This window comes from Hippocampus comes, unplaced genomic scaffold (assembly GCF_001891065.2).
Source record: "Hippocampus comes isolate QL1 unplaced genomic scaffold, H_comes_QL1_v1.1 scaffold202, whole genome shotgun sequence".
Classification (NCBI taxonomy): domain Eukaryota; kingdom Metazoa; phylum Chordata; class Actinopteri; order Syngnathiformes; family Syngnathidae; genus Hippocampus; species Hippocampus comes.
Window position 1 is genome coordinate 128,278 of NW_017805829.1, and position 17,529 is coordinate 145,806.

At 39.3% G+C, this 17,529-nt stretch overlaps 1 protein-coding gene across 1 annotated transcript; it reads right to left on the reverse strand.

Moving 5' to 3' along the window:
* Nucleotides 1-6,834: 6,834 nt before the first annotated feature.
* Nucleotides 6,835-7,980, reverse strand: nanos1 (nanos homolog 1). The gene has a single exon (XM_019887474.1). It carries the CDS (start codon nt 7,908-7,910, stop codon nt 7,230-7,232), a length of 681 nt encoding a protein of 226 aa, XP_019743033.1. The 5' UTR covers nt 7,911-7,980; the 3' UTR covers nt 6,835-7,229.
* Between the last annotated feature and the right edge of the window lie 9,549 nt (nt 7,981-17,529).

Consider the following 17,529-nt stretch of genomic DNA (forward strand, 5'->3'; position numbering starts at 1 on the left):
GGGGGGGGGGACTGCCAGTGCACTTAATGTCAGATATTTTTAGGTTACCCTTTAGAAGCTTTGCAGAAGCAACAATGAAAAAAGGAAAAAGGGAGGCCTTTAGGAAGACAAAAAAATAGGTCTAACAATCAAAATGTGCTTCTGGTTGGGTAGTTTGCATGTGAGCCTCTGGCTGTGAGTTGTGGCCAACAGCAGCTCATTGCGAGTGTTCTCATTGTGTATTCGACTATTTTTCCAGTTCACGAAACAACTGAAAGTGCATCAGCAACTGTGGCTGTCCTTGCCTGCATGCAAGGGCATGACAAACAACATCTCAATTGCTCGATGTTTTTTTTTTTTTTTTACTTAATTCAAGCATTGCCCTATCTGAAGCTTGCTGGTAATTCAAATTGGGTTCACAACCCACAGCAAAGCTGGTAATTTGAAGAGTTCATAAAGTGGGGCACCACTGGAAAGATTTCATGATCTGCCTATCTCTAAAATGTGTCTGTGAGCCCTTATGGAACATTCTGTCTACCCACAACATGATGAGCTAGAAAGGGCAAAGGCCCTGAGCTATTTTCAGGCAAGAGCCATAGTCTTGACGACAAGACGGCATTGTGTGAAACACTAACATGCCGTGCGTGCTATTATACCAAAACACCGCTATCCCCTTGGCTGCTCACGTCCCTGCAGTCACGTGATAGCCAAAAGGTAAGCAGAGCTGCATTGTGTTCTGTTGAATGCAGAGAATAGCATTAACTTCTGGTAAGTGGCACTTGGTTGCTCAGTGAAGGTGTCGTCATGGCGGCAGTAGGGGAGGCTTGGTATTTAAAAAATAACTCAAATGTATTGAAAATCACAGGTGGTTGACTGGTCAGCACGTCGGCCTCACAGTGCAGAGGTGCAGGCTTCCGGCCTTCCTGTGTGGAGTTTGCATGTCCTCGTGCTTACGTGGGTTTTCTCCGGGTACTTCGGTTTCCTCCCACATGACAAAAACACGCATGGCAGGTTCATGGAACACTAAATTGTCCTGAGGTGTGAATGTGAGTGCAATTGGTTGTTCGTCTGTGTGCCCTGAGACTGGCTGGCCACCAGGTCAGGGTGTACGCGCCCTACTGCCCGAAGACAGCTGGGATAGGCTCCAGCCCGCCCGCGACCCTCGTGAGGATAAGAAATTGGATGGGTGGAGGAATTTAAAATCACATAGCACTTCACAAAAAGCTAAGTTTGTTAATATGTATTTGTATTTGTCTTATATTTATGGAATCACTCTGGTGTGCTGCTGAAACATTTCCCATCTGTAGATGATTTAAGGATTATTTTATTTGTGCTCTGATACATTTTTGCGCCACACTACATAGTGTAGTACAGTGGTGTAATGTATGAAGTGCTGCCTGGGCAGTTGAAAATGTTTTTATTGTCTTGATGGACATTTGATAATTTCCCACTCTGCGCTTGGCTCCACTCTATAGTCCATCTGCCTTTGATTAGATATGGCTAGTCCTTTACAACTGTCATGTTCTGTCTGTTTTGATTGCGTTTTAGCTGCAGCTGGAGTGAAGGGTGGTTCCCCCCCAACAGGGACACCTATTTCGTGTTTCCCCATCTAGCCTTGCCAAGTATTTAAGGACTGCCAAACCAGCTAATCCATTCAATTCAATTTCAAGTTTATTGTCAAATGTGCTGTATGTGTACATACAGAACAGATGAAATTTCTCTTGTAGGATTATTGAACTTGTCTGCTGTAGTGATTCAAGTGTTATTTTCTAGACCTCTTGATATCTTTTGTTGTCGTTGTTGTTATTCATAATTTTAATTTCTAAGGTTTATTTTTTTTTTAATACTTTGTTTATGCTCGGGGTTCCCTAGTCCCTTCCCTTTTGCAAGCGCTTTTGTTTATGTGTTGTTTCTCCTGGCTCCTTGTGAACAGCGATTTCTGTTTGTACTTCGTCAGTGCGCTTTTCTGAAAATAATTATTTTTGTTGTCGCACTCTGTCTGAGCCTGTATTTGTGGAATCCAAAAACATTCGGTTCGATCTAGAACCTGACAACAACAGGCTAATTTGAACCACTGACAACTAAGCGGGCTAACAATAAGATAAGATGTTGCCATTTTGAGGTTAAGGACAGAAATTAATCGAGAAAGCGCATGTTCACTACTGTGCAAAATTAGTTTTTTCTAGTCCCAGTTTGTTTATTTTCATTTATTCAACAAAGTTGATACTAGTTGGGCTTTAAAACTGAAGACAATGACAGCACCTCTAGTTGTAAAATATGAAACCACTTTCCTGTAAAATGACAATGGAGTTAGCTCTCTGTAGTTTTCAGGTGCTCATTTCAGCAGGACAAGAAATGAGGTGTAAATAGTGCTGTCATTTTGTATTTTGACAAAAGCATGTGAATTGGGAGCCCTTCGAATGCTTTTAAATGGTGAAAAAGAATGCATATGTCTCCTTTAAAGGTCTCCACTATCTTCATCAGGCTATATTGTGCACTCAAGTCAGCCCGGTAAGGCCTATTATACGTTCATGTAAGATACACATCACGTAAGTGGCTGAGCTAACTAGATTATATGGAGTCAGGCATGCGCTGCACTAATGGAGGCGGTGGCCTGGGGGGAATATCACGGCGAGCCTGCAACACCAGCCTTATGTAGGCTCACCAAAGCCAATCCAATCGCGCTTAGGAGTCATCCATATTTAATGGTGGGGCTGAGGCTTGAGAAAATGTTCCTTGCTTTCGGTCACATGCAACAAAAGTTGGAATGTTATGTTCACAACTTCAGATGCTATTTGGGGGGAATAGGGACCAGGCCAGCCCATAAACAGCAAACATCAGTGTATAATTGACACCCGTTATAAATGTATTTAAAAAAATAGAACAAAAAAAATGAACTCACCCAAATCTTGAAAAAAGAAACACGGATAAATCATCATTAAGCATTTTTTTAACTTTGTAAATAGGTACCGAACCATAGTATTTGGCTTGTTTTTGCAATTCCTCTTTCAATTTTCAAAGAATAATGTGTTCTTTCAAGAAAAATGTAATTTCACAAGAACAAAGACGTATCGTGTTAGGGTAAAAAATTTAAATTATGAGAATAAAGTCATATTATTCCAAGACAGTTGTAATACAGTCATGCCTAGATTTACAAGTTCTTGGAGCTATGAGTCGTTGCTTGGCCGATTATTTGTCTTGAGATTTAAAAAATGTTTAGATGCGCATGCACTTCCGATGATCAGCATTGCGCAAAAAATGACAATTAAAATTGGATTTATGAAAATGTTACCTGTACTCTAAAAACAACACGTTGTCACTCTTAAGAATGACTTTTCTTGTTTGAAAGTTTATCTTTTTCTTTTTTTGAACAGTTTCCACAACATTGAAAACATTTTTGAAAACTGAGTGAGCATTTTGGGCTGTTTTTCAATGCGGAAAAATGAACTAAGAAATAGAATTATGATTTTTCACAAAAACTGATGCACTGTAATTTGTAGAAATTGCTATTCTTGTTTTAAAAAGTATTTTTTTGTTTTTAAATAAACTTTCAAGACTCTGCCAAAAGGTCAGCACTGAACACATTGTAATTTGCATGCCAGGCCAGTAGTTGGCGATATTCTGTTTGTCTGACAGTAAAGTAGCGAAGAACAGTTTCCACTAATTTGTCAGCATGACATTGAGGACTTTGGTTCTGTAGCTCAACTTCACCCGAAGAATTACAATTAAATAATCGTCCATTTATTTATCCGATTATTTAAGAAAATGTGTCGTCTTTCTGCTGTCTCTTGCCTACGAATCATAGACAGGCATCACGTGAAGATTTGAGTAAAAATTCAGTGTAGACCAAGTAAAAGGACAAATATTTCATCAGTTTATTATTTCTCTAGTGAGTTCATATATTTGTTATTCTGCGCAGCAGCATAAAGCCCAAAAGAAATGTAGTCAAATATAAATAACAACAGTGTTTTCATCATCATCACTTCTTCATTTAATCCAAAATCAACAATAACAACAATGACAACAACAACAACAAAGTAGATTTGCCTAAAAGGTATGGGCATGTTCATTAGTATGTACACAACAAGGCTCTCTGTAACGCTCTCTCTCCTTGTGTTAAATGCAACAATTGTAATACAAAGATCCAAAATACTATCAAAACCCATTATTATAAATGGCACTCTATCAATAAACTGCCTTAGACTTGTTTTTTTTTTCCTTTAAAGTACAAAAATCTGGTTGAGGTAGCGCCCTCTTATGGTCACTCTTTGTTCAAATACTGACATCACACGCACGCACGCGCACGCATGCCAGCCTTAACCGTTGATTCCTTTGGTAAACTGTCAAGACAAGCGCAGTCCTGCATACATTCGCAAACAGTTTTGCATGATTATTGTTGATTATTTGGGAACTCCTCAGTAAAACGGGCGTGTGGTTGACATTCATTTGCTTGTGTCCGAGTGGGAAGAAGCGCGAAATCCAGTGTGTTGATGCCCTTATTTGGCAATGTAAACAAAAACGAAGGCGTTTGGCTTGGAAAAACTTGAGGGGGGAAAAATACTTTCCTAGAAGAACAGCAGCTCCCTTAAACAGAGGACACATTGTATTGTGTCCTACTGGGGGCCCGCATATTTTGCGGACTCAATGTCAACTTTTGTGGGATCAAACGACTCCTGACTGGACACATTCTTATGTTAAACCCTCCTGATTACTTGGTTTGCTCAGGAGCAGCATTAATGTTCATGGGTCAATTTGACCCGGTGTGTGTGTGTGTGTGTGTGTGTGTGTGTGTGTGTGTGTGTGTGTGTGTGTGTGTGTGTGTGTGTGTGTGTGCGTGCGCGTTTTTTGACTGAGCCAAAAGTCTCAATCATGACAATAAAATTGTCACAAACATACCAATACATTTTTTACATGTCATTATGAGCTCAATTATGAAGCATTTCAATTAAAAAATGTGAAACGTTTTGCTTTCATCAAGAAGTTTCATCCGGTCATTCTGACCTGTTGTGTATTTAATGATCCAAAAGTATCAGAAACTGAACAAAAACATCACAATAAACAGCAATTATATGCCAATATTAACTCCATGAATACCAATTTCATTGCAAATATTGATGAAATTAACCAGTTTCACTCAGAAGTTTTATATGGGTCAATTTGACCCTGAGCTAGTTTTAGTATGCAAACCTGTGCAAAACTGTATTTTTAAAAAATCCCAATAAACATGTACCATTCTGTGACTAGCCATTTCATTGCAAATATGTGACTTTTTTTAATTGAGAAGGTTAATCAGGGTCATTTTGACCCATGGTGTGTTTAATGATCAAAAAGTTCAGAAATTGAAGAAAATCCCATTGAACATATTTTATACGTCATTATTAACCCCATGACTCTCAATTTCATTGTCATGTGAAATTAAACATTTTTGTCAATAAGCTTCATATGGGTCAATTTGACCCAGGGCCTGCTTCAATATACAAATGTGTCTTAAACGTAATTTAAAAACAATACCAATAAACATAGCTTCATTCAAATTTGACATTTCTGAGACCAAGCAAAACTGGTGTCGTCTGTGTCAATTTGCCCCGGTGAGTTTTCCATGATCCACTAGTGTCTTAAATGAGGGAAAAAAGGGGTGTGGTCGGAGGGGCATTGTTTACATAATTATTAACTTTCATTGAACATATGTGAAATGAAACATTTTCATTAAGCCAAGAAGAATGCTCATGTGGGTCGGCTTGACCCAGGGCTTGTTTAATGATCTAAAACTGTCCAAATGGGAAGAAAATTCTGAACAATCATTGTTTAAACGTTATTCATAACTCTTACTAACCAAAAAGAAGTTTCGTTTGGATCAATTCGACCCAGGCCATGTTTAATAATCCAACAGTATCCAAAACAGAAAAACAAAAACCATTGTACCATTGTAACCATTGTATATGCGTAATTATTAATTCATCCCCGAACCATTTCATTGTAATGATTTCAAATCAAAAATTTCTCAAGTTTCATATGGGTCAAGCTGACCGGCAACATAACAGTAAGGTTTTTAATGGCCAACAAAACTTTGGTTTTCTAAATGACGACAATAAATGAGGTCAGCTTTGCTGCCAGATGTACAAAAATACACATTATAGAAACATAACATTCAAATTCCCACTACCCAAAATACTCTTGTTTTTGTTCATCTCTCTGTGTGATTACTGTACATTGGTGTGTTTATATACACACATATTAGCTCGCCAATCGCTACACACTAAAAAAGAAAAAATACATCCAAGGTAGAAGGCGTCTATAAGTGGGTAAAGGAACTATAAAAATAGATCTTGATACATTGGTGGTGTCCAAAGTGCGGCACGGGGGCTATTGTGCGGCCGAATATTTATTTATGGGCCCGTTGCAAGAAAATAAAAGAATAGAAAATTGAAAAAACATAACATTCTGTAATAATAAAAATTAGCATTACAAAGGAGGTTTACTGCCACACCAAAAAGTTACAAATATTCCCAAATATATAAAAATGAGGAAAAAATTCCTAAGAATTCAAATTTGCAGGGTAACCCTAAATAGTAAAAAAAAAATGGAAAAGTATTCAAATGTGGAATAATAAAAAATAACATAAATGAGGGTTAGGACAACAAAAAGTTTTTTTTTTTTTAAAGACAAGAAAAAGGAAAACATAACAAAAAAAAGTAATGAAAATGTATTACATTTTTAAACGATTCAAATTAAAACTGCAAATTAGATTTAGGGCCACCCTAAAAATAACATTTAAAAAAATAAAATTTGAAAAATAAACATTAGATATACACACACACACACACACACACACACACACACACACACACACACACACACACACACACAAACACACACACACACACACACACAACAATAGTTAAAGAAAAACAAATATTACTTTATCTAAGCATAAAAAATGACAAGTGAGATTAAGGACCAGACTAAAAAGTTCTTTTTAAAAAAGTAATATTTTCTTGGTTGCTTGGAACACAAAACATACAGTATATTTAAAAATATATGTTTAACTGCTGAAAATATTCCGACCTACATTGGCTTGGCCTAAATACGATATTTAATGTGTATTTTGTTGGACACCCCTGCATGAATAGTCATAGTCAACGTGTATGGAATAAAAGTCTAAATAAAAGGAACAGTCATCTGCAAATTGTTCAGTGCAATTCTTCATCATACTTAAGTCGTATTTTTTTCGATTATTTCTCTCTGTCTCTTTAGAATATTTTCATCCGCTTACCCCCCACAGCCCGGCCGCCTTTGAGTGGCCTCTGCGGGGGCTGCTCCTTGGACAGCGGGCAATACTTGATGGTGTGCGCATTGTCCCCGTTGGCGCTGCACAGTGGACAAGTGTACGCCCGCAAGATGGGGCACACCACACGGCCGTCGGGCGTCTTGAGGACGTGCGAGCCGTACACTTCCTCGGGGGCACCGTTGTTCCGGCAGAACACGCAGATTTTGGGCTCCAGCTTGGCGCGCACGGATGCCGGCTTACTGCGGGTCCTCATGCGCTCGAAGCCGGGGAAGCAGCCATGCGCCTCCCGCTCCGGCAGCTGGCTCTGGAAGGGGCTGAGGATGGAGAAGCGCTCCTTGAGGTCCGCGACGCATCCCGGCGGAGGTGGCGTGCCGGGCGGACAGCCGAAGCAGCAGCAGCAGCCACCGCCGCCGCTCTCCAGCGCGCCGCCCTCGCAAGCACAAGCGCAGGCGCACTCGGGCGCGTCGTCCAGCCCCAGGGTTGCCTTCAGGGACTCGGTGATGGAGTTAGGGCTGATGTGGGGCATGCTCAGCTTGGGGTTCTTGGTGACCAGCGTGGTGAGGCCCAGGTAGTCGTTCCAGAAATTAAATGTGTAGTCGTAGGGCCCCCTGGCGCTCAAGTAGTTGTGATTGAGAAAATCCATGCTGGCCGGGAAACGAGAAGAATAAAATCCTCCCGGGAGGGTTGGTATCTCCAATTTGGTGGTTCATCTGAGCTTCCAACGCTCGCTCCGGGCCTTATAAGAAGGGGGCGGAGAAGGTTAGGTGGGTGGGGCTTGCTCAGAACACGTCGTGCATCAGGATTGCTTCTTTTCATCTCTGCACGCTCACAAACGTCTGCTATATTTTTGTTATGAGGAATAGTGAAATTAAATGAAAGCGAAGTACAGTAGTCGTGTTGGGAAAAAGTACCTATGCATTGTCATTGTCGTCTGCAATGGAATACAATAGCAAGCCTTTATTGCCTCTGGTGAATTCCAAGTTGGTTTTAAAAAATAACTAACATGAAAACCAGACTATGACAAGACTGAATTATGCAAAAAGGCAAAACTGTCGAGTAGAGGTCGCTACATCTCCAACCATTATTTGTATTTTTGATTATTATATCATTATCATCCCCAACCGTAGGTGTGGGAGGAGTCTATAAGAGGAAGTGGGAGTTTAAAATACTGTACCATTTAAACATGATTTATGGAGGAATACAGCAAAATGCTGAGTAGCCTGGCACAAACACGGGCACACAACATTGTGGCCCTGATCCCTTGTTTGATTCTTTATTGAAAGTTCAGTCTAAAAAAACAAGAACAGTAGGACTTTTGTGGAGAAAAAAAGGAAAGGAGAGGTGTGTTCCCCGGATTGCACACATTCATTCACACAACATTGTGGAGTAACCACATGTGAGAAAGCACTGTCAAAATTGAGTTGACAACACATGTCAAAGGTTTGGACACACATTCTCATTAGAAAACCTGACAATGCATCCCAAAACCTTTGACCCTACATCTTTTGTTGTTTGTTGTAACGTTAAGTGTCTGTCTATGTTATAATGATGATGATGATGATGATAATGATTTTCATATGTTTGTGTGCACACTTCATAATAATGACTTCCACGTCCATACTGTAAACAATTTAGTTTCATGCTGGGCAGCTTTCAACAGGGGGCAGCAGAGTGCAATCCCCAGTGAATGTAAACAAAGGAAGGGCAAGACTTGGTTATTAATGCCGTCAAAGGGGGAACTGAGCTTCCTAGGCAGAGTTGTTTGGACTCTCTTATAGTGAGAAAGAAAAATATTATTATCTTTGCAAAGGAATGTTTTTGGACACAAAAATATAATTGGCTTGTGTGCAGGTTTATCGTGTTTATAAGTGTATCTTGTTGGGTTTGTTCACAGGCCTTAAATTTTTCATCACTATAGATCTCTCTTGCGGAACAATCCAATGGTAATGTCAGGTGGAATCAGGCAGCTCTCTTCTTGCCGAGGAATGCTGGAACCCCCCCCCCCCCACTTTCCCCTTAAAACAAAGATAAAGTCGAGTGACTGGTGTTCTAATTAAAACTCCCAGGAAGGAACTCACTGACTTCTCATATGTGCCTGCCAGTGATCTAATAAGACACACAAGTACGCTTCATTGGACTTTCTCCCTGTGAAGTATTGACTTCTCATTGGATTCTCACTCATTCTCAGATGGGGCCCAAATTTTATGATGAAACATTAATATTGCATGTATTGCTTTTTCTTTTGTGTGTGTGTGTGTGTGTGTGTGTGTGTGTGTGTGTGTGTAAGCGTGCAAGTCGATTACCGCTTTGGCTTTGTCTGAAATATTCAAGATCCGTATTATTCCTGTAATTTTTCTGACTAAGAAGGATTAATAATACTCGTACAATGATTCTGTGGGCTGTCCCCTGGAGTCCCTCTGACTATATTGGAATGAGGAAGGAGCATTTGAGGTGGAATGATGCATAATATCGTGGAATGCTATACAGTATAATAATACCTCAGGGTTTACTATTCATCAATTCACCTTTTTGCATTTTATTTCTGAAGAACACATCCCCAGCAATTCTCACTTATTTCAGGTTTTTGTGCCTTCTGGAACTTCTTATAATGACACAAGATGGGCCCAACTGAGGTAGATCTTTGGTTTTTGTTTATTTTTTTTATGTTAGGTCCGAAATGTGGCCGGATAAAATTTCATTAACTGATTCATTAACTGATTCATCCAATTGTATATATTAAAAAAATATATATATATATATATATATATATATATGCAATGAATTAAATACCTTAGGCTCCGGCAATTCCCGTGACTCTCTTCAGGATAAGCGGTGTTGAAAATGGATGGATGGATGGATGGATGGATGGAGAAATAACTTTCTTTTTGGTCCCTGAACATTTAAAACAAAAATATATGATTTAACTTGCAAGTTGCTCACAATAACTGAGTAGTTGCTTGAAACTTAAAGCTTAAGACTTGAGACTTGCACATGTGACCTCCACCCATATATGCTGATCGACGTTAACCAAATCAACAGCAGCTACCAAGTACATCAACAGTCTTCCAAATTAATGTTAAAACACTTCCCCGCGCTGTGTGGATCTCACGCAACATCTTTTGAGCTGATTAACATTCAGGTTGATTCTATCACGTGGTCGCCCCACAATCTAGTGTGCCTCCATGTTTATGTTTCTGGGATCTACAAGACTGATATGTTTCGCCCAGGCTGCCTCTTTTCACTCTATACAATAATCAGTTTGTTTAAAGTGGCTTATTGACATTGACACATCCCTCAAACTCTGTTTAAGCTAATAATAATAGAAGCCTCAGCACCACACAGACTCACAAAAAGCCAAGTTGATGCATTTTTCATGTATTCCCTCCATCTCCATGTTTACAGAGAGCAATATTGATCACTCAGAGAATACATAATGGGATTTCAAGAATTGCTTGAAAAATCTATTTGGTTGTATTGACCGCTGTAATGAAGATGAATGCTGAATCAGGACCCACTGTGCATTGGCCTGCTAGCATTTTTCTTCCCATTAAATTTAGAAATAAATGTCCATTTTGTTTGAGTATATCAGATTTGCATTCGGAGGCATTCCAACCACTATTTGAGCTAATTGAAGTGTGTATACACCAAAAGCACCTGAATAATTGCATGGCCTGGCACAAACCACATTCACTTTGTATTGAAAATGAGTAAAGTCTCTCAAAACGGTAAAAAGTTGAAAACCAACCCAAGTGTGGACAACCTTGGATTCTGACGGTCAGGTTTTAACACGTATCTCAATTGACTGACAAAACCACCTTCACTTTGTTTCAAAGAAGAACAAAGATGATCAAAGACTCACACAATGGTGAAAAGCAGACAGCCAGTTGTCATTACTTTGCTTTAACACCAAGTGTCAAGAACCTTATGGTGTGAGTGTCGTGTTTTCAAACACATATTTCCAATGCTGGACAAAACCTATTCATTTTGTTTTGAAGACAGACAAAGACCTACCAGACAAGTGTTGACAACCTTGGATTACGAACATCATGCATTTAATTTGCGCCTCCACTGGCTAGTAGACCTGTCCGACAAACACTTTTCATTTATTCTTGTCATGTTGCTTTCAGTTGGTAAATGGGCAACAAATATACTGTGAGCATAAAACTTGGTCATGGCGTCCCACAGGGGTCCGCACTTGGACCAGCACAGTTTGATTTTTACATGCTTCATTGATGTAGTATTATTTAAAAAAAAAAAAAAAACATTCTGTTAAATTCCACTGTTATGCAGACGCATAACTGTACTCTGTCAGTGAAACCTGATGAAGCTAATCAGTTCACCAACATTCAGACATGCTGTAAAGACCAGTTATTTCTTGTTACCGTACGCTGACAAAACTGAGGCTGTAGTTTTTGGCTCCCATCCCTAATTAATCATTGTACTGCGCTTATGACACAATGTCCGTTTAAAATTCCATGAATAAAAAAGGGGGTGTGCCTACAGTGCTCTATATCAGCGGGTCTCGGCCTTCTTTGCGCCATTGACCTGAGTGCTATTTTCAAGAAGCAGCACAGAATTTGTCAATGACTTCAAAGATCTCTGTGGAATTGAAAGTCGTCTGCGGAAATAAGGGTGAGGTGCCGAACATGACATTTAGATGCAGTTTTCATCCCTACATGTTGCAGTTGGACAGGTTAAGTTCAAAATGCAGGGCGTCATTCTCGTTTAGAGACAAAGCACACCATCTAGTGACACAGGCATAAGACGACGACAACGCATAGTGGCTTATTGTCATCTTTCACCGACAGAGGAGCGATGCGGGAGGTGGTGGAATTATTATGGGGAAATGAGGCGACCCTTTTCTGTCTTTATTTCATGGAAACATCCAATAAAGCTGTCGTTACGTCTGATAAAGATGATGTCATGTCATTGTTGCACATAAGAAATGAACTGTGTGGTTGAATGACATTTATTATCATATTGCAAGAAAAGCAATCTATAAAACATCATGATATTTTTGTGACTAAACAAAAATTAACACACTTTTGTCTGGATTTCGGTTTCAGTCTTTTCCACTGTCCTCATACGTTGTTGTATAACCTTTAAGTGGATTTCCACAGGACATTCTTTCACCATTTTTTTACAGTGTTGACAGAACGTAATACTTTATTTGAAAATCAGATGAATAATACCGATATTTGTCACTTCTGTACAGAGAATGGAGGCAACAGAATATGTTGTCCTTTTTTCTGAAAAGTCAGTTCAGCAACAAAAATACACCTTATAGGCTTTCCTTTGTTGCCTCCATTTTTGGTCTCCAAGCTCTATCGTGTGCTTTAACTGGCGACCATTAGAACTCTGTTTGTCACTATGCAAATGAGTAAAGACGCAGGAAATTAAATTAGATCTGATTAATCGCCGTAGGGATGTGATCTCGCTGGTGCGCGCGCCCCCAAATCGGGGCTCCTCTTGGCCTCTATAAGGCTTTTTAAAAGCTTAAAACGTGTGCAGGCTTCACATTAACAGCACCTGTGCATTTTTGATTATGCTACGGTCTCCCTAAAGGAGCTGCACTTAATGGGAATTATTTCCATATCAGTGGAAAGCACTGCAGTTCCAATTGATGCATTCTTATAGTGCCATCCAGAAAATATTTAATTGCTGCATTTTCTTTTGTTCCCCAGCCCAACCGGCAGGACAAAAACAGGCTCTTCATAATTGCACGTAAACTCCAAGGAGGCTATTGTTGTGCGTGTGCCACGCTCGGTAACTGGTGATTAAACACAATGTTATTCTGGAAGCGTGACGGCACTGAAACCATTTAAGTGTGTCAGTCAACCAGGGAGCTCAATGCGGTTTTAATTCCCGCAAACAAAGCCGCAGAGCACATTATCTTGTATGTATATACATAAGAAGTGCACGGTAAAGAAAAAATCAATGATTTGGCATATACCTTAATTGGTTTTAAGGTCATGGTTCAGTTTACATACCGGAACAGTAAGGCAGTGGCTCCCCGGGGATTATTGAACTTAATTTACAATAAATTGTTGATATATTATGACATATCACTCAATCAGTCATAACCTTCTTTGACTCTTCGTACAGTGGTTGTGAAAGTCTTCGATTTTAATTGCTTAATTCTTTACATCACTGGTCCCCAAACTAAGGCCTGTGGGTCGGATGCGGCCCGCCTCCACATTTTGCCCAGCCCCCTGAACAATTCCCAGTGATGCATTATCATTTTTTTTTTCCAGTCTGGTCACGTGATCGAGACTTGTACATGCTTAGAATGTAACATTCAGCCGAAATAATGGCGAAAAGATTAGGTAAGAGACAAATTGATTCAGGATGCAAGGTATTTAACATGCAGTGGACAAATGATTATTATAATAACATGACGATTATTTTTTCTCAATGCCAAGATGGGTGGTAGCTGCTTGCCTTCTGGTTTTCACAGTGAAGATGAGGTCACTATTGCAAAACAGTTGTGTCTACAAGAAATTTACATGGTTACATGGTCTTTTTTTCTGTGAAAAACTTGAAAAGGTTTATTTATTTGGTATTTCGTTAATAGTGCTATTCTTTATTTTCCTATATTTTTTTCAAGATCCCAAGAAGGGTGAATATTAATAAATGTTTACGTTTAGATACCTCTGCGATCGTCACACTTTTTGTTACAAACTGACCCCGGCCCCTGTCAGAGAAGGGAAAAGTTATTTGGCCCTCACAGGAAAAAGTTTGGGGACCCCTGCTTTACATTGTTCTTAAACAGATGATTAACGTAAGTTATATGAATAAAATATAGTGCTATTACCCCAATAAAACATATTAATAATACATTACAATATTTATTGTTCTTTTTTGAGGAGGTGGGGGGGGGCTGGAATGAATTAATGGCATTTCTACGCATTTTAATGGGGAACGATGATTTACATTAACAGTAATTTGCTTTAGGTGGAATAGCCGTCTGTTTAAGTGGCATTAGGCTCATGAAAGGTGTAGCTGGAAAATTGTACAGATGTAAAGAACAGAAAGAGAATCTAGTTGTTCAGGGCTTGAAAACAAATAACAACGACAACAACCAATTACATATATTCTTCCCCCGCCATATCTTACTGTATAGTTTGAAATCATACATATCAACTTGAAATTTATTTCGCAGAATCTTCTCTTTATATGGTTTTTGCTGCTACGGCCACAACTGAAGCCTAGGGACTCAATGCACAGAGTGGCTAACCAGAGCTAACAATACTCAACTACATTGTCATTCCGGTGTGACTCAACAGCCCAGACCCCACCTTTTAAAACCACATACATTCAAAATCACAGATACCACAGTGTAACAAGTAAGGATGGCGACCCCAAGTGGACAAATATGCCTGCCTGGTCCTCACATGCATGTTTTTACTGGTATTGGTAAAATCTATTTTTGTGTGACCCATCGAATAATCAATAAATATGGTAAATATGTGGTCGCTGTGGATTTTCATCCATAAATAGGGAATACTGTAATGGAAGCACTCCTCCCCCCCCAAAATGTTCATAGCTCAGATGACAAAGGCGTCGAGCTCGGGCTCCAGAGTCAGGGTGCAAACAGAGCATTATATTCATTGACCAGCTGCCATATGAAGGCAGCGGGAATAGAAAGTCATTTTTAAACCCTTGATTAAAATCTAATCTTCCACATGCAGTCGGAGATGAAAGTCACTGCTGTGTAATGGAGACTATTAATATTTAGATATATAGAAAGGAAATCAGATCCCTGATTCACAATCAGCCGTGGGATAGTAAATGATATGTAAGACGGCTATGCAAATAAGTTGGGCTCTCATCTCCAAATTACGTTTGTCATCGACCCTTGTGAGGATAAAGCGGTTCAGATAATGGATGGATGGATCTTCTTGGATTCCTCCCCCGCTGTAATTTAAACTGTTATTATGACTTAAGGGTGTCCTTTGTAGCAAAGCCAGCAGATTGAACACATCTGTGCACTTCATACAGCTTCGTTTTTTTTGTTTTGTTTTTTTAGTCAAATCTTCTAAAAGGTTACAACCCTTGGTCAAAGTTTTGCATCAGTTACTAAAAGGGACAGCTGTTGAAAAGGTAACTTTTTCGATGCTTTGCTGTCCACTGTAGGGACTGATATGCAAATTAAGACTTGGGTGTCAAAATAAAAACCCTTATGATTAGCAGTTGGCTGTCGTGACCAATAAGAAACGCTGACATCAATTCATGTGTTTTGAAGGAAATCCTATCCTGTTGAATGGTTGCGCACAGTTTCAGCAATGCATTTAACAGTGTTATTGGAATATCCCAACTTGAGTTAAAAAAAGACACATGCATTTCGTAGTGCTTTTATAATCTTATTTTATGAATAGCAATGACAAATAATCTTATTTGATTCACAACAACAAAGTCACATCAAAGTTCAAACCACAGAACAAGTTGTGTGTCTGCAAAATGGCTGCCACGCAGGATGCATGAATGCAGGTGTGCAGTTGAGAAGACACACAAGGAGTCTTTGTACGCAGCTTTGATGGTGAAAGATGCCCACATTCCAAACAAATTCGATGATGGGGTTTTTTTGTTGTTTTTTTTCCCCCCATATCCAAACACACTCCACAAATTAACCCGTTCAATCCTTCTGTTTACCATTTGTATGGAGACACTTGACTCCATTTTGGTTCCACCCCGAGTCAGCAAAATTGGTCTGGCCCAGCTCTGGGGCAGACACGGCACGTACACTCGGCCCACATACCTCAATGAATGACGGTCCTGCAGTGGCCCACGTTTGGCATCCATGATGTGGGCCGCATTTGGCCCAGATCTGAGCCGCATTGTAAAACCATATCTGGCCCTACTCCGGCCCGACGCAGGGCCAGAACAGGTTCCTGATATCAGCCTTAATTCAACCTCAACTAAGCCACATCTTTCATGAGCCATATTTGACCCACATTTAAAAAAAAAAAAAAAAGTGTCAAACACGACTGTTATAAAAATATGTTTATTGTCATAATTTGTGAACCTCACATATAACTCCACATACACTGGAAAATGCACTTTTCTTTATTTAACAGTGAACACAAAGTCCAAATTGGGATGCGGCTTACTCTTGAACGGTATTTTTCTATCCATCCCATTGTTGCGCTCTCCATGCCCTCTTTTCTTCTCATGCTCTCCTTCCTGTCACCATCCCGATCAGGAGCCAGATGTAGCCATCTTTTGAAAAACAGTAAAAATAACCCTTGAAATTTCTTATAATAATAAGAATAATACATTTCATTTATAAGCGTCTTTCAAGACACTCAAGGGCACTTTACAACCAAAACTAAACTAGGTGTGACGCTGTGGGGCAGAATATTTGCCACCAAAAACTCAACGTGAATACCTTTTGAATAGTTTCTACTAAATTTGAATTACATGAATTGAAGTTCAGTGTATGGAAAATGGATGTACTTGTATATTTTACTCTGAATCATATTGAATAACTGAATCTGAATTGTACAATCTGAATTTTAAACGAGACTTTTTTCTTTGAAACTGTATTTGATCCTCACTGAAAATTAAATTCTGTTTATTTTCATATTCAGTCTTACAAATACAAAACTTCATTTCAACGTCAGATTTTGTTTTTGAATTGAGGTACTAAGTTTTAAATTAACTTTATGGTCAAGTATTAAGTATCCAGTTTGTATTGCAGCAAACGGAATCAATATTAATTTCATTGTATTTCAGTGCAGAAAGGGTTCTTTTTGGCAGCACCCCTGACTGTTCAATCACCTACATTTTCACTAAACTCACATGCAGACGTTAACTGTGACGCAGGAGGTTCACGCCCAGCCTATTAGACGTAGCTGAGCGGTTTATTTTCAAAATTCGCGTGCTTCAGTCTCGATTTAAAGACAGCAGTTGAAAATTTTAGAAAAAGATACATGTAAATAACAAATAACCCTTAAATTGTAGCACAATATATTTTTAATATTTCCCTATGCCACCATAAAGAAGTCATATCTGTGCTTGGAGCACATAATCCCCCCTTGTCCCCCCCATATCGGGCTAATGCTAATCGTCATTATTAGCGCCCTTCAAAATTCAGGCTAAACTCTCGACAGAATTGTCTTCGTATTGTAACTGTCAGTATACTGTCACAAAGAACAAATGTTAACCTAAGCATGAAATAAATTTACTCACCACGTCTTTTCAAGTGGCGATTGCTCTCGGACTGCAAGGGAAGCTCAGCTTCCCCTAAAATGTCAAAGAAT

Coding starts and splice junctions, on each gene's coding strand:
- nanos1 (XM_019887474.1), bottom strand. CDS start 7,910: ATGGATTTTCTCAATCACAACTACTTGAGCGCCAGGGGGCCCTACGAC.